This window comes from Phaethon aethereus (assembly GCF_964289735.1).
Source record: "Phaethon aethereus genome assembly, chromosome: 2".
NCBI classification, from domain to species: Eukaryota; Metazoa; Chordata; class Aves; order Phaethontiformes; family Phaethontidae; genus Phaethon; species Phaethon aethereus.
In genome coordinates, this window is record NC_138582.1 from 143,852,481 (window position 1) to 143,878,441 (window position 25,961).

The 25,961-nt window shown below is 44.8% G+C and overlaps 1 protein-coding gene across 4 annotated transcripts in view; it reads right to left on the reverse strand.

Annotated features, from left to right (window-relative positions):
• Window positions 1-25,961, reverse strand: part of DYNC1I1 (dynein cytoplasmic 1 intermediate chain 1) — a gene marked incomplete at both ends in the record, with an annotated part of 176,827 nt that overhangs the window by 75,354 nt on the left and 75,512 nt on the right. For all 4 annotated transcript variants that reach the window (XM_081996291.1, XM_081996289.1, XM_081996290.1 and 1 more), the window contains 3 exons: window positions 4,282-4,381; window positions 5,557-5,719; window positions 14,580-14,669. In XM_081996291.1, the coding sequence (XP_081852417.1) occupies window positions 4,282-4,381; window positions 5,557-5,719; window positions 14,580-14,669 (353 nt within the window). The remainder of the gene's footprint in view (window positions 1-4,281; window positions 4,382-5,556; window positions 5,720-14,579; window positions 14,670-25,961) is intronic.

Below are 25,961 nucleotides of genomic sequence, written 5' to 3' on the forward strand. Positions count from 1 at the left end.
ATTAACCACTGATGTATAGAAGTAGATATGCAACACACATGTATGTATTTGCTCCGTTTATATACACACACACATACACACACATGACATCATATACGAAAAATAAGATTTTCACATTCCGTTGATGACATTGTATCGTTTCAAAACACCATGAGAAGTAACAATTTGCCCACAAAACATCAATTACTTTCTGCTTAATCAATAGCACCCAGTGCTGTACTCACACATGTTTGACACTAGGCACCTCTAGTAGCCTCTGTCCTTCCCCTTAAATAGTCAAAGTAAGGCAGCGGGCCTTATGGTATGTCCAGAGAAAATCAGGTGGCTTCTGCAGACCAACGAGCCAGCAGCCTAAGGCAGGACCCACACCCTCCTCTTGTAAACTAGGAATGCTTTCCCTCCAAATTTCTTGGTGATCTCCACAAACCGTTGTCACTCTTTGCCTTTCGCAGGTAAATTCCCACCGAACCATTCACCGCTTTATAGGGGAACAGTGCAGCTGGTAGATGTAAAGGAAATGGGACAAAGAAACTGCCAATAGTGCTACTGGGAGCTGTGAATTTGGTCTACACCAGGCACTTTAAAAATAAAAACCCACCCACCGACCTTTATATCGTTATCATTGGGGTTTGAACCTCTCTGCTCTCAAAATCTGTCAAATTTGGAAGAAATAATGCGCACAGCTATAACTTTTTCCATCAGCAGCTGTTCTTTCCCACTTTGTGTACACTTCCATGGACAATACATCATGGAGTTGATGATTTTTCTATTCAAGCTCATTGTTCCAAATGAGCCTGGACCCACGTGTGGGAGAACCAGCAACGACACATGACTACTATAACTGCCTCTTTCCCATTTTGGGGTGGCTCTGGCTGGGTTGTACCTACATCCTGGCAGACCCTGGCTGCTGGCACAGCTTGTAAGGGCAATTTAGCACCCAAATCACTTGCATGGGGTTTAGAGCATGCTGCAGGCCAATCACCTCTTCTCCCTCAAGAACGGAGGGACACCTGAGAGTGGTTTAGTCCCACACCTGAGCACCACCTCTCTGGCCACAGTTGTGCCAGCCTGCCCTTCACTGCCCTCATCCATCTCACCCCGCTCTTCTCTCTCTCTCCTGCGACAGAGATTGCAACCACTTCTGAACAGTGAGCTCGGCTTCTCCTTTGAAGCTCTTCATCCCGCTTTTGGCCCAGGTCCAAGTAAACAGCGTGTGCAGTAGGCTCTTGCCAGGCCATCTCTTTTTGTCCGAACAGGTTAGATACCATTCGCGTGAGCCTGCAGCCATGAAGGGGCAGATACTTTGGCAGGCAGAAGCGACAAGCCCTTCCGCTGGCATGACTGCAGCCAGCCAGGGTGTGTGACCAGGTCTGAAGCACCAGTTTAGAGGCACTTTGGGGTTGGTTCATGCTCCTGGAAAGTGTAGCGGACATGTTCTGGTTGGCAGCATGTCTGGCCATAAGCAAACACTGACTCAAATCTTGCTGGCCTATATGTAGGTTTTGCAATCACAGTTTATCCATCTGACTGGAAATACAGTTTCAAGTTTACACAGACGCTGGCGTCATACGGAGCTGGGCAACACCATTATGAGGCTTTTTGACTCTTAAAAAGACAGAGCTACGTGCAGCATCCTAAATCCATGCTGGCATTGCACACTCCTGGCTTCATTCAATCTACTTGCATTTACACAATTGCGGTCCGCACCAGCTGCCCATCTGTCCTGTGACTGCAACTGGAAACAAGGTGGAAATGGTGCTGTGGGAAGCAGCATTCAAGGCTGCGCCCTGGAGTCAAGATAGACACAGCAGCATCCCTGAGACTGTGGTTTTCTTGGCTTTAGATGAGCTAAGTTACCTCCTCATGGACAGAGCAAGGTGATCCCACTCTCTACGCTTACAACCAGTCTGTTGGGCTTTTCCCTTAGATCTTTGATGAAGCATCTAAGCCATTTTCCTTTTGCTTTGCGAAAGAATCAAGGGGCTAGTGGGTTAGCTTTAATGGTGTGAATGATCCCACATGTTTGGGACTGTGTTTTACATGTGACTGGGAACAGAATAACTTGTTTAATCAATGCATCAAGGTCCTTTGTTTGATTAAGCTTCTATTTGCCTCCAGGCTGTTTTGCAGCAACAGTTTTATCGCAGAAAATTGAGCAATGTGTTCAGGAGTTCCCGTGATTATTCAAACTATCCTTTGGCATACTGGACACTGCCATGTCCTGGAGCGTGGGTGAGAAGCGGAGCTAGCGGTTAGGTGAAATACATCTGTCCGGCTCCAGCGCCTGCTGCACGATACACCTCAAAGCAGGCAAGAGAGGAGGCAAGTCCTCCTCCCAGGCTAGTGCGAGGCGGCACGCAGAAGCCCTCCGGCATGGAGGAGCCCCCGCTGGGGTGCCAGGGAGCTGAGCGTGAAGAGTTAACGGAGGGGAAGGCAGGAGGGGCCACCCTGGAACAAAGAGGTGGGAAGCAGAACATGCCTGCGAGCCCCAGGGGCTGAGCAGTTACATTTGGCAGTGTTCTTCTGAGGCGGCTTTTTTTCTTGCTGCCCTGGGAATACAGTAAGAGCTGCCTGTTAGGAAAATATCAGATAAGAATTCCATGTAATTTCCAGCCCCTGAACAAGTGAACAACCTAAGATAAGTGTTTCCTCAGGCTTATATTTGATTTCTGTGGAAATCCGTATGTGCTTAAAGGCCACCCACATCACACCAGTGCATACCTGTTGTTAAGCTGATATTTTGTCTGAAAGCAAAGGGATAAATCCTTCATTTCACACACAGGGCGTGAGGTGGATATTACAAGAAGCCTCTCTGCAGCTGGCTGTTGTGCACCACACCCAGCTGGACAGCCGGACCAGCACAACCTACTGGTGATGCTCTGAGACCCTCCAGCTCCTCCCTGCTGCCTGCCACGTCCTCCTCCATGCTGTCAGCTGCCACCTTACCTGAGAAGCACCCAGAGGGATGGAAGCAGAGCTGCTGCCATTTCAAGGAGAAGGAGAGACCTTCTGGAAGGACGTGAGAGTCACCGTACTCCTTATCCACTGCCTCTCCCCAGCCCGCACGCACCATTTACGTACTCAGCCTTAAACACGTGCTGTCTCCACAGGCAACACCTAACACGGTGCAGAAAGAGTGGCTGCTTCTAAGATTAGGCTGAGCAAAGCTTGCTCTTAGCCCTGGGCCGAGCTACACCTATAGCATCTTGGCTACCCGCAGCAGGCTACAGCAGGGCTCTGGGCACACCGGGGCATGCCTGCGGCTGGGTTCGGGGCCGGCTAGGCAGGCTGGCTTGCGTTGGCTTTTTTCAAGCCTCTGTCCTCCTGGAGCAGTTTCGTTATGTCTGTATTGTGGACCTTGGAGCAGAGTCTCCCTGGTTTCCTCCCCAGGGAAACCAGCTGCTTTGCTCCGGGCTGGAACCTAGGGACAGGCTGACAGGGACGACGCAGAGAGGACAAGGGTGGCTGAAGCAAAGCTGGGACCGAATGAATTTGACAGGACCTGGGGTGATGCACGTGTGTGCTAATCCCAGATCTCCAACGGATTAACTAATTAACCTGGTTTCCTGTGCTTTGCTGATGCGGCTGTATTGGTTTTGGGAAGCTTAAGCTTAAACTCTATCGTCGAGTTTTACTTTGCAATATGACAATGCTTTGCGGTGCGCAGAAACTGGATACGTTCCAGGCACGCTGCTTTAGCATGCGCCCTGGGCAGCTGCAGCCTCCTCTTCCCTCGCTTGAGGAGAGGACCCAGCATTTTTCAAAAGACCTCTTTTCAGTCTTTTCAACGTGTTCAGATACTTTCACATTTTGAGTTTTAGTATATCAGAAAAATAAATTTTCTTCCTCGCTATTCTTATTTTTGATTTTATATATTATTACGTATAATTATTTATTAAATAAATTACCACATATTTAGTAAATTATGTTTAATTGGTTTAATTTTAAACCTTTTGTCCTAAAAAAATCTCCGTGTGCTGACAGAGTGGAGGGGGGAGGAAAAGTAAAGACTCCTTCATCTTAGCATGTCTGTTAACCTATAGTTTTAATACAGCATCCTAGTTCTGAAGACCAAGTAACATATACAAAAAAATGACAGCTTCATTATTGCCCACTACTCATTCTTGGGGAGAAACATGCATTCGCTGATTCAGGGCCCTGCTGTTAGCTAAAACATAACATAATATTCTGCAGAGCGAAGGGCAAACTGAGGCAGGGTGTATTTTTTTAGGGAGATCTTGGAAGGGATATGGAAACATATGTCCTGCCTTCACATCTTACCTGAAGAGACCAATCCATACAGGTGACGACACGATGCTTTGACCAGTGCTCATCATAAAACTGACGGTTAAAAGAAAGGTTGGCTCCTGCTTGAACATCTCTGTGTGAATTCAAAGAAAGTGACACTTTTTGAAGTACCAGCATTCACACGCTGTGAAAAGCAATGAAAAAGTTTCTGACTACTACTTCTCAAATCTCTGCCCAGCCTGGGGAATTCTGCCACCTTGGTTTAGCTGCTCTCACTGACTGTCTTGCTGATAACAAATCTGCACCGAGGAACAAATTTTACATCTGTTTCACAAAACCACATTTCTTAATCTCCCACTGCCTGCCTGACTCTTCTGGGTCAGCCTGGGCCACCTCTGCCAACTCTGTCTCTCAGGACCGAACCTGGCTCTGGTATTCACCTCCCCCCTTTCTGAATCTTCACCTCCAAGCTGTAACCAAATCTCTCTTGTTTTTGACTCCTGAAATCGTAAAGTTACAGCACCTCCTCCCAGCGACGGAGAGGGCAGGTGCCTGCTGGCACCATTAGGATGAGCTGAAGTTCAGAGCTGGTCCGACGCTGCCACACCGGCGCGTTTAGCCGGTCACAGGGGCGATGCTCTAGAGTAACCGCCAGTAAGTAACTTCAGTGCAACACAGCTACCGATTTGCCATGAGGCTTCAGTGGATACGCAGCTGCTGAAATGTAAATACTTCCTCTCATACTAACAAGTGTTGCTGCTTCTACTCCCGTATCAGCTGCTGAGTACAGAACCTGTCACCTCTCGCCTTACGCGTTTAGATTGCAAACACTTTGGGAGACCATCGTTTTCATCCACACAATGCGTAGCACAGCGGGACCCATTACTGACCGGAGGCGGTAGTAGAATATAAACAACAGCAATTCGAGTTTGTAAAAATATCATGATACAAGCACACTGGAACGTACACATGCACGTCTACATATAGATGCGTACACGCACCTTTATCTATTTCAGTTATTAATGTTTTCTCTTCAGAATTTGAAATTTCATCCCAAAAAGAAGAAACAAGATATTAAGCCACCTGCATAATACATCAACCAAAAAAAACCCCAGTGCAATACAACGTGAAGCTATTTTACAAAATAATTTAGGCTAACAAAGTGACCCAGGCCTTCACAGAGAGGTTTTAAACTTCTCTTAACTATAAATTTATTTTGTTTTGTTTAATTTTACAATTAAGGCTGCCTGTCATTGGAATTCTTTTTATAAAGGTTGTTTTACAAAAACAAACAAATGCCAGACTGACCCATCTTTCTCTTCTACATCCCTGCCACTGTAGTCGAAGAAGATGTCTGAATCTTCAGCCAAAGCTCGCTCAATTACACGTATTGTCCGGTCAAAAAATATCAGGAATTCCTCTGAATGGAGAACTTGCTGTTTTTCTTCTTCTGTCAGTTCTCTAGGAGGAGCTTGGAAAATGAAAAGATGTAGTTAAGAGTATGACATTTCACCCCTTTCCCAATGAATCAACAACTTCAGTGAGTTTCTTTTGACATGAAAGTTTGCCGTAGCAATGTCAGGACAAAAATCAAAGCTTTGCTCTTAAAATCATGACTAAGAATTTTTTAGTATATCTAAACATACTCCTGTATATTCCCAGAATGTAGCATTTACATAGAAGAGATCTTTTATCTTATATATTTATTATTCTGAAATGGAAAATACTTAAACCCCCCAGATTAAATAAACTCAGTGTTCCTATTTCAGGAAATGGCTGTGACTGACATTTAGGCAATACCTAACTTGAAAAAGCAGAACACTTATGTAACAGGGGACCTGTCAGAGAAGCCAAAGATAAAATAATCTTCTTAACTTATACTACAGTTCTTTGTGTTAAAAAGGCTCACATAATCTCTCCCTTCACTTCTTCCCATTTCTCCTCGGTGTCACTGATAAATTCTCTCTCTGCTTTAGAGCTGTTGTGAAGCAATGAAGAAAATAACCAAAGGTATTCTCTGAGGCAGCAAAATCGAAAGCAACCGACCAAACACCAGTTGCTTTAAGGCAGGTTTATTCCTTGCAGAGGAATCCCAAGAGCCAGAGCAACAAATGCCACTGAGCCGTGGCCAAAGCTGCCCTGGGAGGGGGCAGGAGCCCTCTCGGGCACCGGTCAGGATAGCCTGGCCCCCCCGAGGTGAAGTTGTTTCTTTACACGTATGCAGAGGCGCTAAACCTTCACTTCCAAGTAAATATTCCCAGTACGGCCCTCTGTTTGAAAAATACTGTCTTTGCAGGATGCACCAATGCTACGTCTCCATCAGTTTAATGACCTGTTGCTAAATTCCAACTCAGACGTGAGCATCAGAGGGAAAGGAAATTGGGATGCTGTTATCGTTACTGTGTAAAATTCTGCTCTCAATTACACTAGCAGGGTCATATTGATATTGTGGCAGTGTTGTATATCAGTTGTGCCTTTGCCCACATGTGCTTTTAAACCATCATTTTAGTTATATTTCAAAATTACTTGTATTTCAAAAAATGTCGTTAGTATCTTCACAGTTAGACCAAACCAACTTTGCAACTAGCTTAAATTCCCAGCATGAAAAGCTCTGTTGGCATCACAGGAATTATGCTAACAGAGAATTTTGTTCCACATTTATAATTAGGTACACAAACAACATAGCATAAACAGATTTATTGCAAGATTACAGAGACATGTACTTATTGTTTAACCGTCAATCAAAGGTCTCCTGCATCGGCTTTACACTACAGATTTGAGGCGTTTACTTGTGAAAATGACCTTGCAGTCTCCCTAGGCCATGCTGGGTTAAAACACCAGCAGCCAAAGAAAGATAATTCAGCACGGTGCCTCAGAGAACACCCAGTATACATCAAACTTTAACTCCCAGCTCTGTCATACGTATCTTCATATTCAATTAAATGACGAGTGTCACAGATTAAAGTTGCAGGTCAAAATCGTTTTCCAGCTGCTGTGCTGTGCCACACAGCTGCTTTCAGCCACCAGGGAGATGGAGCCCTCGCTCGCCGTCCGATTTTCCCGTGGTTCACACTGGATTCGTGAGCTCCGGTGCCCGAGCACACGCCACCACCAGCCCCAGGGGCGAGGAGGGATTGAAAGGCGCCGCAGCAGGCAGGAGCAGCGACGCCGTCAGCGTTACCGCAGTACTCCGCTCCCCCAGTTTTCGCAGCACTTGCTTTCAGAGCACTCCCTGTGGTTGGGAGAGGCTGTTATCACCACCCTTAGGTTTGCCTCAACCGGTCAAAGCGTTAGCTCTGAAAGACAAAATCTCTGCACTACACCTGGGCTAAATATAGAGGGTAGGAAAAATGCAAAAGGTGGAGGAGCAATTTGGCCCTCAGGAGGCAAAGCAGCTAAGGAGTTAGAAACTTTAGCCTTTGATGATCTCCTATGGCCTTGGCCCTATGCCTCCTACCACCAGGTTAGTGGTCCCTGTGGAGCGCCAAACATCCAGAGAATATTTACGTCCCCCCCGCACGGTCCCCCCTGAGTAGCAGAGCGACCAATTACCAAGGCAGGAGCACAATTTGCCTCTAAGTGCTTTAGACAGAAGCAATGCATGTGAAAAAAAAGAATGACTAGCAAAAAGTACAGGTTGACCTATTGCAGCATCCACCGCTGAATAGTAATTGGCACTAAGGGAACTCATCTGGCAAGGAAGCCTGTAATGAGGCAATATCCCACTGTCACCACTAAAGCATCGCTTTCCGAGAATCAAAGACAACAAGCATGACAATGCAGCAAAACGGAATAAAAGGGGAGAAAATAACTGCAAAGGCAACTGGAAAACTCATTTTAAACTGCTCCAAATGGTAAAAATTATTTGCTAAATCAAATCCTCTCTACAGCTTGGAAATATAAATTTATTACTCGGCCATTTGCCGACTATAACTGGCAAAGAAAATACAACCAAAAATCAATAGAAAGGGAAAAGGCAAAAAAATAAACAGCTTGGGAGCTGTGGAGTGTTCACAGGCAACGGAGACACACATGACTGCAGTTCTACCTCAGCAAAGTCTCCCTTGCAGTTCGCACTGATCTGTGGGAGGCCAGCAGTCTATTAAACCCGCTTTGGCATCAGAAACACCTTGGCTAAAGTTTGTAGGGCATAAATCAGCTTACCTCATTCATCTGACTGACACACCAGATGCCCCCTGGCAATATTAAGCTTCATATTTTAACCTTATTTTCTTCTTTCATTCGGCTGCCTCTGAAGTTTTATTTGAGGCAATCTCTTCTTACAAGAATGTTAACATCATTACTTTTTCCAGTGTAAAACACTGCTGTAACTACTGCAAATACATGAAGTATAAGCAAAAAACCCCAAAACAGACAGGCTTGTTCTTTCAAATATGAAGAATTTCTAAACATTTATCTTTCAGAGCCGCTTCCATTTTCCCCTTGTTCCTTCTCCCTGTCTGTCCATTACCTTGAATAAAATAAAAAGAACCTGTGTAATTTTCCGCAATTTTTCTTCCTATCCGGGAGCTTACAGTTACTTTGATCTCGGCTTTCAAGAGACACAGGTTCTCTTCAAGGAAAACGCTGAGAAACATAAGTAGCTGACCAACGTATTTTTTGTTTTATTTTGTCGCAGAGACCTATGTGATGTGACAATATCTTCAGAAACTCCCTGTAAGAATACAGCGTTTGCCTTCAAGTATCTTGCCTCCCTGGCGTAAAAACCAAACAAACCACATCTAACCTTCCGCGTCTAACAAAGCCTAGTGCAGCGCTTAGCTTACCCGTGCTAAACGTTACGTGCTTACTGCCTGGAGTGCAATGAAAGCTTCTGCAAAGGAAGACCCGTACTTTGCTCTTGTTTCTTATGCCGCAGCTTCGTAACGAACTGTCGTGCCGGTGCTCCGCTTCCCACCCGCAGGAGCTGAAGCCGTCTGCGGCCCCGCACAGCCCGCGGCGGGAGGACCCGTGGTGCGGCCGCCAAGTTCAGCCTGACAGAGCCGCCGGGCATTCCGTTCTACCCACGGACCCACTGAAACGCCGATGGGATCGCGTGCCCACAAGCAGAGCGCTGTCTGGGTGGCTCTGGGGTTATAAGGTCAACAGCATGTACCAAAGAAGCCCCGTACTCATGTTAATGTATAATACTGTACAAAATAAACTGGAATTTACATTTAAAATTAAAACACCCTGCAGTTATATATGCACAGAGGACACCACAGGGGAAGAAAACGCGAGGTACATCTGTAATGAGAGACACTGCATACTTGTGCATGAGCAAAAAGGACTAAAATGCATAACAAAAATTTAACATGACCTGAAAACAACAGATTTATTCAGCACTTAGTTCTGAAAAATAAGAGCATTTTTTAATTTCACATGTGATTTAACATGATCCTCAGAAGTACCGTATTTCACATCAGGTCCTTTGTCCACAAATTTCCTTGGACAAAACAGAAAAAAAAAAAGATATGAAAATATTTCCTTGGATCTTTAGGAACTAAAGTAAAAACTGCTGCAGACTTGTTCTTACCTGGCAGAAGCAGGTTTGTAGTAAATATAATATAAATTGTTGTGATAACAGTGCAGTATCAAATTCACAAATATTTGAGTACCAGGATTTGAGTCTTCTCCCGAGGGAGCCAAAAAGACATATAAAAAAAAAACAAACAGAAAAAAGACCCGCACTTCAATAAGTATAATAGAATATAAAAAATATTCTCCTGAAACCTAACCAATTTTAAAAACCTGACAAAAGAAATGAAGTCTGTTGAAGGCAAAAAAGAAAAAAAGAACAGAAAGAGTAAGCAAATAAAAGAAAGGGTGCACTAATAAAAGCAGTAAAGCAGGAAGCAGCCTTGTTATGAGCCCAGAGATATAACGAGAGACAGGAGGAGATCAGTAAAACCCTTTTAAGAGCTGTATTATTTCTTTCAGCATGTCTTTAAACCCGTGTAAACTTCAGATGTGCTGACGACCAAGGGTGGTAGAAACGTGCAGCGTGAGAACTGCAAGGTGCTAAGGGGCTCTCAGCAGCTCTTAGTCCTTGTCAGCCGATAACCTGTGATCGTCTCGGTTTATTTGTGCTTCTCACTTTCACGTCAGGCTTGATACGTGCCGTATCCTGGTTTGATTTGGGCCGTATCCTGGCTGTGTTGGGTTTAAAATGCGAGTCCCTGCACGGCACAACTGCTGAGAACGTGTAAGGGGAGATGTCAGGGGGCACGTAGGGATTTTTCAGTTCTGGAGTAGCAGGGTCCAGAGCCTTAAATCCGAAACTGTGCCAGGCAGAGCTGTTGCCGTCGATCGTGCTGCGCCAGGACCCGCGCTGAGCACCGTCCCCGAGCCCCCCGAGCCGGGCTGCCCGGGTGGGTCGGCACGCCCGCGCCCGCTGCGGCGGCAGCGGCAGTGAAACCGTGGTGTTACGGGCTATGACAAACCTCAGAGAGATCACGGGGCGAAGCTGGCAGCCTCGCCCTGCTTCTCCGATGCTGATGCCTGAGCTGCCGAGAGCTAGACCGTCTCCCCCACTGCAGCCCGCTACGTGGGCACCTGAGCCCCGCGTGCAGGGCCAGGGTGAGAGGGGGGCACAGCAGGTCTTTCCAGCCTTCCCGTCACAGCCTTTCATGCAGGTTTCTGTGGATATATCCACGGCTTCAGATAAATGCAGGTTGAGGCCCACTTTCAAGACCCAGCTTGCCCCACTGCTCGTGCATGTTGTTCCTACTGACACAAAGGGGTGCCTTAGGTGGAGCTCCAGAGCTCTCTGGCGGTGGAAAGCCCCAACCCACTTGATGCCACAGTTTGGGACCAGTCTCTTGTTTATGTGGTCAGGAGAGGCTGGGAATAGGCAGAGCCCAGCCCAGTTCACCAGCTAGTATCCCACACTCGGTTCTTCCAAGGATGGTGGGGAGACCATGAACCTGAGACACAGCTGTCAACAGGCAGCCCCATGGAAGGGAGTTCCAAGACTTCGTATGCTTTGAACAGTCAAGAAGCCAGGTCTTCACCTCCCACTCCAGAACCACTTTGGAGGGCTTGAGCTGCTCCTCTGCCCTTAGCACATCTCCATGGCGTTGAAGTGCCACAAGAGGTGTTGTGCCAGGCAGGCGGCCCTATGGCAGGTGCATTGTGTGCCTTAGGGTGATGCTGAGACATGTCCAGAACGAGGGTCGGACCCCACAAACAGCCGCGTCTGCTGAACAACCCACCAAACCCTGCAGAGCGACGCCGGGGTGTGCGGGGGGAAGACGAGGAAATCAAGCATGCAATAAATGTCTGTGGAGCTAAATTGGACTACCTATAAACCACAGGGAAAAAAAATCACTTTTCCTCTTAAAATACCATTATAAAAATAGAGTACTCCTGTCCTGTTGGCTTGAGGAGAGGGAGACTGAACAGAGTGGATCCAAGCTTTATTTTTCATCCTGACCTATTTTTTAGTTATATTCATGAAAAAAATGTCTGCCTTTCTCTCCTCACACTTCTCTCTCCCATGTTTTTTTTTTTTCTTACACTCCTGCAACTCAAAAAAGGCCATGCTGATTTTTTTTAATCTGTTAAAAAATGCGGTCCCTGAGCTGAAACCAAATTTCAGCCCAGAGCAAATTTTTACGGCTGGGTTATAAATCCCTGAAAAACAGGATTCATAATGGAAGTGCTGACACAGCCTTAACTACTATATAGCAGTGTGAATGGCGCCACTATAATATCTATTAGAGATTCTTTAAAAAGTTTGCAAAATATTGTCTTGCCTTGCAGAGAAAAAGAAGCCAGAGTACTTAATGCCAACATAAACATGCTTTTAACCCATTATGTGCTAATTTGCAGAAAAGCTATTAATTCTGCGTAGGCACACAGAGTGCAGCACCGACAGGAAATGTTCTTCTAAACTCCTGTTTGACTTGTAACATGGTTTTAATCACTTCCATGAAACACAAACGATGGCTTCAAACTCTGAATGTTGCTCAGAACATGAGAAGGGTGATTACAACAGAGAGGAAAACGGGATTTTGTTGGCGAAAGGGCTAAAGCCAACAGGGAGAGAACGACACCAAACGCTAAAAAATGGGACTGGTTTCCCTGTCAATTTGGGGACGGCTGCTTCATTCGACTCACAGCATTTAATGCCAGTCATCAGCATGCACTATTTTATCCGTCACAATATGTACTGCAGGTCAAGTTCACTTTCTATCAGGCAATGAGCATGTTTTCTTCTCTCTTGAACCCAGTCAAGTGTTAGCACCTCACAAAGCCGGTTCTGCTAAAACAAGCCATGCCTTGCTTTTACAGCCTGCAGTTTGTGTGTCTGAGACTGTGCTAAACTAGCCCCGTTGATCTGCCGTTCCAGGGGGGTCTGCTAGGCAGGGAAGGGGAGTGCTGCTCCGAGGCTAACACACAACAAAGAAAAGATGTTGGCGGTGGCCCTTGGTCAGCAGAGTACATAAAAAACTAACTTGAAAGTCTATGAAAAAGTCAAATAGATCAGTTACGGAATGCATTTAGATTTTTTTCTTCTCTTCATGCAGGAGTTTGTGCTTTCTCCCCAGGTATAAGCGCTAGTGTTACTTTTACATGGAAATAAATGGGGGTGGGATCAGCTGTAAACTGAATACTAGAGGGACATGCAGCAACTCAGGACAGTGCGTAAGTGCAGTGATATCGATTTTTATGGCTTCCTGTTGTCATGAGTAAAAGAGATACTACGTTGGGTCCAGTGACTGCTAGTGCTCATATGTGAGTTGACCCTAAAGTTTTGGAGGAAGAGTCGTTTTTAGGAAAAAGTAATTTTTTCTACGTTGGCATGTTTCTTGCTCATATCTTCAGTTCTGCCTTTGCAGACTCTTGTGTGACTCCGGTTCCTGCTGTCACCGCTGCTCCCACTGCTCCCCTGCACCCACAGCAGCAGTGGCTGGGGGCAGTGGGAGAAGCAGAAGGATGAGGAGTGGGAGGAGTGAGTTCCCCCCTCCGTGTTTCTAGAAGGACCTGATGAGCAATGGACCCTGCAGGATTTGTGACACAAATGATTTTCTGTGATGCTGTTAAAAGGGAAAAAAGATACATTTATAATCAAAACAGCATGGCTGGTACTGCAACTCACTTCAGTGTGCGCGGATAGCGAATGTGGGCCCTATACACCAGAGTCAGTTTTCTTGGACAGCGATGTAAATCATACCAGGCTCCCCCAGATGAGAAAGGAGCATCCACTGCTGTATTCACAGTTAACAATTTCACGGGCTTCTCTGTAAAATGACTCCATATTTTAGTGAGACTATCTTGTGAAAATGAAAACCAAGGTCACAGAATCATCCTGATAATGATCAGCATAGCAAGGAGAGACTTAGGCCCTACCCGAGGAAGTGAGTTACCTTTCAAGAAGGTAAATGGTGTTGTGAGCAGTCCTGGCAATAGAGAGGTAAGAAATCCTGGGCAAGAAACTCATTTCTTCTTACACTGGAGCTGCTGATATTTCAGGTCTTTTCCCCCACTCCACACAGGGGTGAGCATTGACTGTTCGAAGTGACACGCCAGAACAGCCAACACTCCAGTATAAATCCCCAGATGAGGAAGACCAAGTTTCACATCCCTCTTCTAATTACGAAAGAGAAGCAAACAAGAGACACCCAGCATATCTACGGTGTCCAGTGCTGACATGCACAACTTCAGCAAGTTACTCTTGCTTGCACTAGAAAGAAGTAGTAACCTGAATTTTTGTCCCTTGTAACCCTGGAGAGTGTCTCAGTCCAGAGGAATGGACAGAAAGGCTGGTCCTGCCTGCCTTCAGTTTTGAGCTTAAGTTCCCTTGGGGCAGCTCTCACAGAAAGTTTTGATTTTGACAGTCAATATTTTCCAGTGAAATGGTTTTCTCATGGAAGATTACTCACCACTAGGTTTAAGTTTGCCCCTCTCAAGCATGCAGACAGTTATGGGCTCTAAGTACCTTTGAAGACCAACCAACTTTATTGAGCCACTGGAATGCCTGGCATTTGCATTTTAAATCTTTCACGTAAGCAGGCTATTTGAGCTAGAGGACAAGTAAGCACCAGTCCTGGAATCCAAGAATCTCTACTTTGTTCCCAAATTATGAGGACATGCAGCTTCTAAACAGCTGAAGCCTTGTGCCTTTCACAAGCACCTCAGACCTACCAGCTGGGTCCTGGGATACAATTTTCTACTTTTATGTCATTCATGTGGTTTTGAATCGATAGAACTGGTGGCTGTCTCGACTTCACAGTGTTCTCAATAATAGAAAATACCTATGAGAATAACTACTTGCAGGATTCAGTCCTTTAAAGCTGTAACAAAATCCTTTTCATTTTTTAAAGTACCTTCTTTCACTTCCTGCTTCTGGTCTTGATTTTCCATCTCCAAGTCATCCTGTGCTTTTGGCTCCACCATCTCTTCATCATCTTCATCCTCTAAAAAAAAGAAAGAAAAATATTTGTGAGATTCTCTGCTTTAAGGGGGATGGAAGTTGTGTATCTTTACGATTATAAACTGGTAGTAAATACAGGAAAAGCAAAGTGTACAATAAATGGAAACATCTACATTTATACCCAGAGTGACAACTCTCAGACATTTCTCCCAAGACTGCAAAATAATCTGTTAACACAGGGCACCTGCCACTTCTGCTCCCTGTAGCAACTTCCCATCTCAGATGTTGGCTGAATATCCCCCTGACCTCAGAGATGACTTCTTGGATGGCATAGGAACAGATGCAAACATTTCAGCCTGGCAGCTATTCCACGGTTGGGACACCTGCTATCCAGACACCTCATTTCCAATTCAATTCTCACCAGATTAATTTGTCTTTTGACCTACAGGAAGGGGTTAAATAGAAATCTGACCTCAGGTCAGATGCCACTAGCAAGCAAACAAGCATGGTACAGTTCTGAAAAGTCATCACCATCAACTGGGGGAACACAACAACCAAAAGTGGCATTTGGAGCTTAAGAACCATTCTTGCATTAATACGAATTTAATGAACACTAAAATTTGACACATGTCAGTTACTACTGCCAGATGTTTTAATGACCTTTCCTGACCTATGCAAATGCCTCTCTCCCTTCCCTTCTCTCCCCACATTCGCATGTTCTCATTTTATTCAGGAGGGCGAACCATTCATTCCTTGATGTCTGCTTGAAGTTACTTGAGAGTGTAGGGTCACTCAGCCTTCGAGATTCAGTGAGCTGGTCTGAAGCCTGAAAATAGACCTGGTCCTAAAATAGTGAGTTACAGTAACTAGCAATTAGGATGAACAAATCCATGGGCTATGGAGGAATTATTCTGAAATGATTCTGGAGCTTGACGTACCATCAAGGCATAGCAAGCACCACCGGTGCCCTGGGTCAGTCCATTGCATGAGATAACACATGTTGTCCTGGCCCTGGGGCATTCAGCCATCAGCAAAACCACTGCGGTTCCTTCAGGGCTTTCTGAGCAATCTGCCTCTCACCACACGGTTCCTGAAGACACGGCGCTTCTGCAGGCACGCTCCCTGCTCTACCACTGCTGCGTTAACACGGCCTGGAAGTGGGCAGGGGGCAACATGTCATGCTTCTCCAACTGCTCGGCTACTGGTACCTTCTCCTGCGAAGGCTGGTTGCAGTCAGTCCTGTCTTCTTGGGGAGATGTTGGTGCTGACAGGTTGCATTCAGCCAACAGTAACACGCAGCGGTATTTGTTTTCAATAACGTAATAGGCACCATACTATTCCCACCACGTTGCCTACCCTAGGACTTCTCCGTCCAGAAGCCCACAGAGTGCATCTTGCTAGCTGACATCTTGGCTGGAGAGCATGGCTTAGCCACATACTGTGACGAAGTGTCTCAGCATGGACAGATATGCTCTCCCCTCTTGGGAAAATGAGGAATTCTTGGCATAAGATCTCCCATCGCTCCCCCAACCGCTAGCAACTGCAGCGAGGAGAAAGGGAAAGCTCAGCTCCCCAGTCGTCAGGGAGGAGGGGTAACCACGCTCCGCAGGCTGGGAAGGGAGGAGGGATCCGGCACGGCTGGGGAGGCACTGCCAGAATTAAAAGCACTATGAACGAATGCCACCCCTTTATCAGGGATTTTTTCAGAGCATGAAACTCAGAAAGGGGAAAAGGTGGGGTACTCATGACGCCTGCCTTGACAACTAAGTTTCCCTGGGTACCCTATATAGAAGGGCTACAGAGAAGAGCTGTCAGAGAGCAAGCCAGGGCACCTCAATTCGGCGGGGTAAACACATTGCTCCGTCCACTGGCTGAAAGACAGATAACATCCGGCGCAGTCAGCAGCGCGCCAGTGAGAAAAGCTCTCCTGCTGTACACACACAGGAGGGGTAACAAAAGGTCCTTCTGCCATCGGTCTGCGGCGCTAGCGGGGATGGGGATGTATGGAAGAGCGAGAGGCACTCCCAGTTTCAAAGAACAGATGAGAAGTGTGAGAAGAGAGAGGAGCGACTGGTGCGGCAGGGAGTGAATACTCTGCTAACCTCAGGTACACAGGCGCCCATAGATAGGATCGCAACGGTGTACAGATATATGCACACAGACACGCTTATGGTAGATACCTAATGAAGCCAACTCCCACAAGAGTTTTGTGAGTCTTGCATTACGAGTTTTCATTCCCTAGAGCACCAGCTCTTGGAGCCAGCTGTTTACATATGGATTTCAGCTTCCATTTTTAACCTGTTTCCAACCTGTCAGCTTGTGCAGGGAAGTTTCAGGAGAGGAAGGGCTTGAGAAAACTTGCAGGCAGCAAACAAAAAATAAACCAATATTCAATTGAAAATCTTGGGATTTTTAAGGCAGCATGTTACGCTTTTTGATGCCTCACCTGTAATTTGGGAATGGATAGGGGTGATGTAGCAAATGTAGAACTTGAGATTTAGTAGCGGCTTTTCAGACTGAAGTGAAGGAAATTTATCCCTGTCCCCTAGAAGTGCTTGATCCCCCTGATTTTGGGTGTCAAATTGTCTGCCTGCCTATAGCCCATTCCTGCTTCTAAAGCAGAGTAGGAGTGAATGGCTGAGGCACAGCTGGAACAGGGGAATGTATTGATACTTCAGCACCTATTAAGATAGATCTTCTTTACTTCCCCTTCCTTCCCCTTCTGGGAACAATCAAAACCAAGTTTCCCTAGATTTGTCTAGATTTAATTGCAGCAGGAAAAATAAGTAAAGGTTATTACAACACATGCCATGCCTTTTTCCAAGGGCACTCACATCAATAAATTAGTTTTACTGAGAAGGCAGTGCAAGAGTTTTTAGCAGATTAGCCACAGTTCAGATGTCCTTATTTATTTCCAGAGAAATGTATACACATACAAAGAGAAACTCAGCTAAAAGAATGACAGTGTTGTGAGCCAAATGCTAAAATGTTAGCAAATGCCAGAATTTGGATTGCCTGGGCACGATTAGCTCCTTCCCCCTCCCCATATGTAGGCATGATGACATCATTCTGGAATTTCCTCCCTCTTGAGTGCTTGGCCTCATTTTCTGGGTGCTCAACAAGAGACACCTGGGGCCTGAAATGCAGAAGCGCTGAGAGCTGAAGTCATCTGGCCTCGTGCTTTGACTGGAGAAAGTGCTAGGGAAATGCTACGCATGCGAAAGCTCCCACATCTCTCTCTCAGCTTTCACTCAAAGTTGTCATTCTGACTTTTTTTTTTCCTTCCCCTCCCCGTGCTTTTGCATGATGGCAATGATATTGTGAAGATAGTAGTTTTCTCACCCTGCACAGATGTGTTGCAGAGTTATGGTCATCAGGATTTGGGGCACATTAAGATGCTGTCATGGGAGCAACAGAGGAAACAAAAGCTTGGAAGGGGATTACGGTTTTCTGTGTTCAGTGTAGTACTTGGACCATGGGCATTAACATGAGATCTGAGGCCAGAGCACCAATTGGCACAAGATAAAAACCAGAAGATTAAAAAACTGCCTCCCCAATGACTGGCTGAAACGAGAATCTGTTAAGGTAAAAAACCCTACACGTTATCATATAATTAAAATTGTATCATCGTACATATTCAAGAGGGCTAATTAAGGATGCCCAGAAAACCTACATTCTGGAATATCCAGTGTTGCTTGGCTTTGCAACCTGAATATTTATTTGCCTTTCTTTTTTTAGATATTGCATGCTGTTTAATGTCAATATTTGCATACTTGTATATGTCCGTAGTACACACATTTGCTATTGTGCTTAAGTATGGTTATGCATTGGTACATTTGACTGTGCATTATCCTTACACTACAGAATAATGAGAAATGCTTCAGCATTCATTTTCATTTTAAACGTGAAAGAGGTAACAATTATTGTACATTTATTGGAGAATCTGTGAGCATCTACATGGTTATTTGTTTCCACATCTGCCTACTCAGACTGGGTGTGCCATAGGAATAACTGTCCAGGGAGATGAAGACACTTCTGTAGATCCTGAACACAAATAGCCTTTCCCTCTGTAAGAGCATATCTGATATTGTGAAGTTTAGAGAAATAACTTTTTAACTGCTTACATCACAGTAGTAGGAGGCTTCTAGTCACATTTGGCAAACACAGAGCTGCTACTAGCACTGGTAGTGTTACACCCTGTTCAGAAGATCTAAATCAGAACCCAAATGCCTATTATAGGAACCACATGAAAAAGAGCTAATAATGAAGAAGTGTATAGCTGCTGTGTAACACTTCTCCTTTGTAGATCTCAAAGGACTTTGCAGGGAGGCCAGTTTTATTATGCCCATTTACCACGCAGAAGTTGATGGACAGACCCACTCACTGTAGATCACTTGGTAGACCAGCAACTGAGTGAAGAATAGAGGGTTGGCTTCAGAGTTTCAGCCTGGAGTCCTGCCCACTAAGGCCTCCCTGCCCTTTACTGTAAATAAACAATTCCTCAATGGAAATGATCATTAAATGCTTAGCTTAAAGATGTTTGTCTGCTGATGCTGGTGGAGCCATATGCAGGATTAATATAGACTGACATAGCTGGACCAAATACCATTTCTTCTTAGCTCAGAGCTTGATGACTCTCCAGGCTCTAGGACGTGGCAAATCAGTCCTAACAGTGCTTTGTTTAACATGATGAAGTAAAAGCAGAGCAATTGTTCTCAGCTTGTACTTAGCTTTGAACACTCCTGCTGCTGCTCCAGACCAAAAGTGGTCTTGCCTGCCTAAAAGCTTGCCTGTTTTTTACCAACTATAGAAGTTGCTCTAATAAAAAAGTTTGACCTCTCCCTACAAACCTGGTTTTGTTTAATCTGCGTGTAAACTACTGGTTTTTGAATGTTGCCCATGTACTCGCTCAAATGAGCCTGCTCTATGCCTGGCCTTTGCCTTGGCCTCCAGAAGGATGGATCACCACTTTGCGATATAAATAAATTGAGGGGGAAGCCCTGTAAACACGTGGCTAACTCCCTGGCACCTGCAGAAGAAATGCTCAGATGTGCTGAACTGGATTAAATGTTCACGGAGGGCACAGATCATCTCAGAAAGTCAGACCTCGCATTTCTACAGAGCTGGACTATTTATTACCTACTTGGACTTTCTAGGGTTTTAAATCACTGTTATTTATTTTTACAGCATATAAAAACATACCAGGTGCATTCAGGACAAACTAGAATACAATGATTACATCTGAGAGGGCTGCACATGACACTGGTTTAGGATTTTAATTCTTGAGATGAATACTGTTTTGCTTGGGTCAACACTTTCTTTGTTGGTTGTCTGAGTTTTGGATTTCCAGTTGTAGGCAGTTACCACTGGTACTGCTCAAACAGTTTACTAAATAGCTATTTTTTTTTTTTGGATTTATGTAATTATAGGCCTCTGCTCTGCTAATATATGTACCACCAGTTAAGCAGCAGGCAGCATGTTGTGCATTCTTCTTGGGTGGAGGATTTACACCTCCCCAGACCTGCATCTCTGAGACTAGCTAAGAAGTTGCAGCTTCTGTGTATTGTTTTTAGTACTGACAGCTATACTGAATTAGACTGACAGTTCTGTTTTTAATTCTGGGTAGGTACAAACAATCCCTTTATTAAAGACATATCTTTAAAATAGCAATTTAATTAGCATCACAATTATATATTTTATTGCCTGAGTCACTGATATATGACAAGCCAGTGGGTTATTATATGGGATTTTAAATCAGCATCGATGTTCCTTCAGTGCGTGAGAAGGATCAGCCATGCATATGACACATTCAATAAAATCAAGTGTCTTCACGGGAAGCAGACTTGATATTTGCAATGATGAAATACCAGAAACTGTTTTATATTTATATTTATAATTGTTCAAATTAATTTTGCTGTTTCTGTTCTGAAATAATTACAAACTAAGCAAGGAGAAATGCATTGTGTTTACATTAACATAAGCGTGGATCCAACAAGTTGAATATTGTTGGCATTATCCTGAGAAGGAGTTAAAACACTGTCTGTCTTTTTTGAATACATTCTTTCCATCACCAGCGAAATATGTAACAAGCAAGGGAACACATACTTTTTCAAATAGGACTGCTTGACATTTCACATTTTTGAAAATCTATGATTTGCAATCTGGCTGAATGACCTATTTTTCATAAAATGTAATTTTTTGAAAAATGTCCAGTTTTTCACTTTCATCTTTTGGCTACCCTTTGAAGCAAGAAGAGAATTAATTCATCAGTGGATTTTGTTTGCAGAGTGGGATGTGAGACTGGAAGTACATTGGGCTCATGTTAGTCATCCCAGATGGAAATATTCGTGCATACAGGCTCTTCTTGGCAATAGGCAGCTGCCTTCTAAAATGTATTTCAGTTAGCCAAAGCAGGGAAGACTACTCAGTGCTGAATACTGAAAAAAACCAGAGGTGAAGAGACCTTGGCCGAAGCTCTGTGCAACAGGCAACAAATTTCAGATGAGAATTTCATGTGAGCCTGAGCTTGCAAGCATGTTTGCATGCAAGAATCATATGCATGTGAGGTATCTCTGTCCCCTACCCAGAAAGGGACTTAAATGTGCATTGCAGGAGCATTAAAAAGTTCCAGGTCATCCTTCCAGAGTTCTCCATCCCTGATATGGCACATGCCCAACATACCATCTTGTCCTTACGAACTAGTACAGAGAAGTCATGCTTTCTAATGGCTGTCCAATGAAAAGAGAACATTAGGAAAAGACAGGGTAAAACTGAATGAATGAATGAATGAATGTCTGAAACTATCATATGGCCACAGCACCTAAAAGACTAGAACAGAGGCATGTGACATTCTTCCCTCACTTTCCAACTGTATGTTTTTAATTGTCTGAAGAAAACAGTCTATCTGTATATTCTTTGACTGCAGTTCTGCAAGAGCAAAAGTAAATCACAGCACTATAACATCAGACTGTCTAGCATCTTCACACTCCCTGGATTTTTTGATATCTTGAAGTGCTGTGGTGCTCTTTACAGGCTGTATGAGCCATATTACTTTTACCAGACTCAAGTATATTGACTGAATCTTTTGGAAGAAAATATTGCTTTAAAACTTAATCATAAAATAATACACTGTTTGACACGTATATCACTTTAAACCAGAAGATTGCAGGACACTTTTCCCTGGAATTAACATATTTAGCCTAACGTCTTCCACAGAGAGTAGACTAGTAATAATACACCAGTTTTAAAAGTGCAGGACTAAGAAAACCCTCAGTTTTCTTGTTTCTTGCAAAATGAAGTACTACTCACATACCTCTGCCACATCCAAGAAGGGTTTTCTGATCCCATCCCTTGTCCTGCAAAACTTCACCCCTCGTCCCATAAGGAGCAGGTGGTATTGCCAGGCATTACGACCAGATTCCTAGAGTCCTCCTCTCAGGCTTCAGCTATCCTTGTTCCAGCGCAATGAAGGAAATACATATTTCACCCCAAAAAACAAACACTGTAGCCTGGCTGATTGAGAGGAGTAATTTAGTTCAGAAAATTTATTTTGCCTACAGCATACGCCGTGCCTGTACTATTGCTACTTAAAATTTGTCCTGAAATTTACTACACTTCCCTCTTAAAACAAGCACCCCGTAAGTAATTTTTACTCAACATTTCTTTTTAAAGCGCTCCTTAACAATTACGGCATTCAATTACTCCTGGTCGGGGGACTCTCAGGTCTCCTGGTATATGATTTCTCCTAATCATCTCCTGATCTAGGGTTTCACCACTCAGCCTCAGTCCCTATGCCTCTTCCTGACTTGTGTTTGCAGTCAGACTTCTTTTTTGTACATTATGAAGACAGATCTTATTTTTCCATTTTGTGACAAATGATAGACTATCACAGCCAAATGGCAAGAAAATGTCACAGAAAAATTTGTTTTACTGTAACAATTCACTAAGCTGTATATGAAACTATCCAAATCTCTTCACAGCCCTGATTGCAAACCTTTGCACCAGTTCAAGTGTTAGAATCAATGCTTCAGAATATAATAATTTCTTTACCAATTACAATGGAAAGCTGCCTCTGATTCTTCAGGGAAGCATTTCTCTAACCCAAGAAACTGATTTTCCAGTTACTTGGCCTGAGCACAGTTTTCAGTTGTGGTGAGAGTCTCAGAATTCAAAGTGTCCCTTGTTTTTAGTTTCTGGTCGGTCTAGACCAGACATGGATTTTTCTCTCCTCTTTTGGACTGTTGCAACATCACACTGGTTGAAAGCATTTTTCACTCCCCAGAGAACTAAACTGCAGAGTACCCCACTGGAGTCATCATCTCTTCTAGCCGATTCCCTTTTCTCCTCTTCCTCCCTCTGCAAAGCTCATGTTCAATTCTATTGTGCTTGAAAATATTCCAGTTGGAAGATGTAACACAAAAAGGAAAAAAGTGCAGAAGTTTCCTTTTCTTGGCCATGGTTGGGCCTTCAAATAAGAATGCCAACATGAAATAATGGTTGAACAGCAGAAGCCTTACAGCAGCGTTTACAGACTTCTAGCTCTGAAAACAAATATCATAAATTTAAAATATCCTGCTACAGTATAACTGTGGTGGTGTTATCTTTGAGGAAGAAAGAGATGGAGACCCTTCATTTCTGTGGATGAAGAAGGGGTTGCTAAACCATGCAGGTTTTCTGAAACCTCTGAAACCTGTAAGGATTTCTCTTGCTGTGCTGCTGGAAGAAATCACATCGTGCCAGTAGCGGGAAAGGACTCCTGCCCTGGGAAAGGGCACCGAGACACGTGGCAGACCTTCTGGATTGGGCCTGCTCAAGTCGTTTTCAAATACTCAGATCATGTAATAGTGTTAAATCACAAAAGCCTAAGTATGTTAATGAAAACCAGTCCCCACAACCTATGGCACTAGCAGCAATTGTAAAACAAAAGCTGCTTTCATATTACACACACCCAGCGAGAGGCACACGGATGATGTATCTTGCATTTACACAGTGCCTGATCTGGAGGTCAGTCACAGAAGATGGTTGCCTCAGCTGGGCACTAGGTACTTAAAACCTTAAGTACAATGTAGACCATGTAAATTCAGTGGGATTTTTACTGTTGACATATAGGGGCTGGGACTTCACTCATAGACTCATTTTCCAAGTGCAAATGAGTTTATACTCCACAGGCCACCTCTCCTATTTTCCACTGTGCTTTTGCTTGAGTGAGATTACAAAATCTTGATATTGTGGAAGGAATTAATTCTCCACTTCCGTACTGCGTCTCTGTCCATGAAGCCACACTAATATGCTTTAGGTCAAATTCTCCAGCCCTGACTCTGGGCTTAACTTTTCTTGCAGGCATTAACATGAGTTCTGGCCTTTCAGAGTTTCTCCTTTATTTTTTGGATATTCAGTACAAGGCCCTGAAATTAGCCGTACGGCCACATAGTTGTTTGCATGACCATGGTTTAACTTTTAACTCCATCTTTTCCACAAATATCTCTCTCTGTTCTATGGCATTTTATGAATAAAAATTAATGCTGAAGATGCAGCACATACTTTTGTAACTGAAATATCCGAGAGCATAAATCTCTACATTTATACAAAACCTCAACAGAGAGAAATAGAGACAAGACTGCTGACGTACTACAATTGGAAAGGATAACTGGAAAAAACAACTATATTCATAAACAATTACAACAGCAAATACACAAAGACTCCCTCTCTTTGTCTCCCTGGCACACACATGCATATACTTTGCTCAAGTGCTTTATTAAAAATTTAAACTACAGAAGGATAGCCGGGTCAGGGCTCGATGAGTGTGTGCTTATTACTTATAGAGGGACTGAGCAGACCCCACTTAATTCTGTTTCCCACTGACGCCACTTCACCTTAGTCACTGGTGTTAGCCCTGATTTGCATCCGTGTATGTGAAAAAGGAATTCCCTCTGACAGTTTTGAACATGCCATATTTTAATTTCACTGCCTTTGTCCTACCGCACTGGGAGAGGAGAGGCTTCCGCTTCTAGCATCTCAGTTTCGGGGGTATCAAGGTGAGCAAGACCTTTTGGTGCGGGGGAAACCGAGGTGCAAGCACGTGGGCTGCTTGCCCAAAGTCACTCCTGAAGGAGCTGCAGATGACGGATTAAAGTCCTGGTCCCCCGATCCCTAGGCTGATTCTTCAGCCACTGCTTCCCCCGGGGCACGTGATCAGGGCTGCTTCGGAGGCTGCTCAGCCTTCATTATGTCAAGCCAGCTGTTAAAAACACCACCGATTTCCCCCAGCCGCTTGTTGCAACCTGTCTGGAGAGCACCCGGCCCCGGGCGCTGCTGTCCCCACTGCCGGGAGCCTCCCCCCGACCCTCGCCTCACCCTCCCTGCCTCCGCAGCCGCTGCACCCCGCTGCCCGCCCCGGCTGCCCCTCGCCCGCGCTCCCACCCTTCCCACCCCGGTTCTGCTCGGGGTCACGCTTCAAAGTCTCCCGCCCGCCCAGGAAGGCCTCTTCCTTCCTCCTGGCCCCTCTCCAGCCTCCCTGGCACCGGCCTTCCTGAAGCAGATAGCAAAAATCCCCTACTCGCCATCTGGGGGTTTGTGCACGCCGAGAGCCATGCCCACCTGCAGATACCTGTCTGACACAGACATGCCCTCTGATTTGGATTCTCGGGTGAACACTTCAAGGTTTTTCTGAGAACTTGGGTTGTAAGACACTAATTAAAAAAAAAACAAAACCAAAACCAGCCCCCCCGCCCCGCCACAAGTTCCCAAATGCTATGGTTAAAACCCAGTTTATCCGCTGCGGCTCAGCAGATCAGGTACGTTTTGCTGTGAAGTCAACAGACTTCAGTGGCTTCAAACGGCAGACTGCATCTGCAGCTGGGGTACATGGGAAGATTAAACAGCACCGCAACCGCTCGCTGAAATATGCTTCCCTTTTCCCACTTCACGGTTCGGATTCATCAGGAAAATAATTTCTGTGGCTACTTTCTAGCTGTCACACTTCGGGAAATGGATGCTTTGAAGTGCGGTACAACGGGCTGCCTGTAAAGCAAAATCCTCCCTTTTCTCTTGAAACACTGTTAAAGACCCTCTCCCAGCCGGCCCTCGGGAGCGCTCGGCCACAGTCAGGGGCGTTAAGTCAAGGCAACCACATGAAAACGGAGATGGAATAAACCGGGTTAAGCTACCTCTTAGTCCTTCATTTGAAGAAGCATCTTTGCAGAGACTTTTTTTTTTTAGAGGAAAACGAAAGAAAGAAGTTGCTGGCTTCAGCCCCTGCGTCCTTTCGGTTGTAACACCGCTCACAGCTGCGAAGTTCGCACGTGTTAACTGGGGATGCCACAAGCCAGCCAGCAGC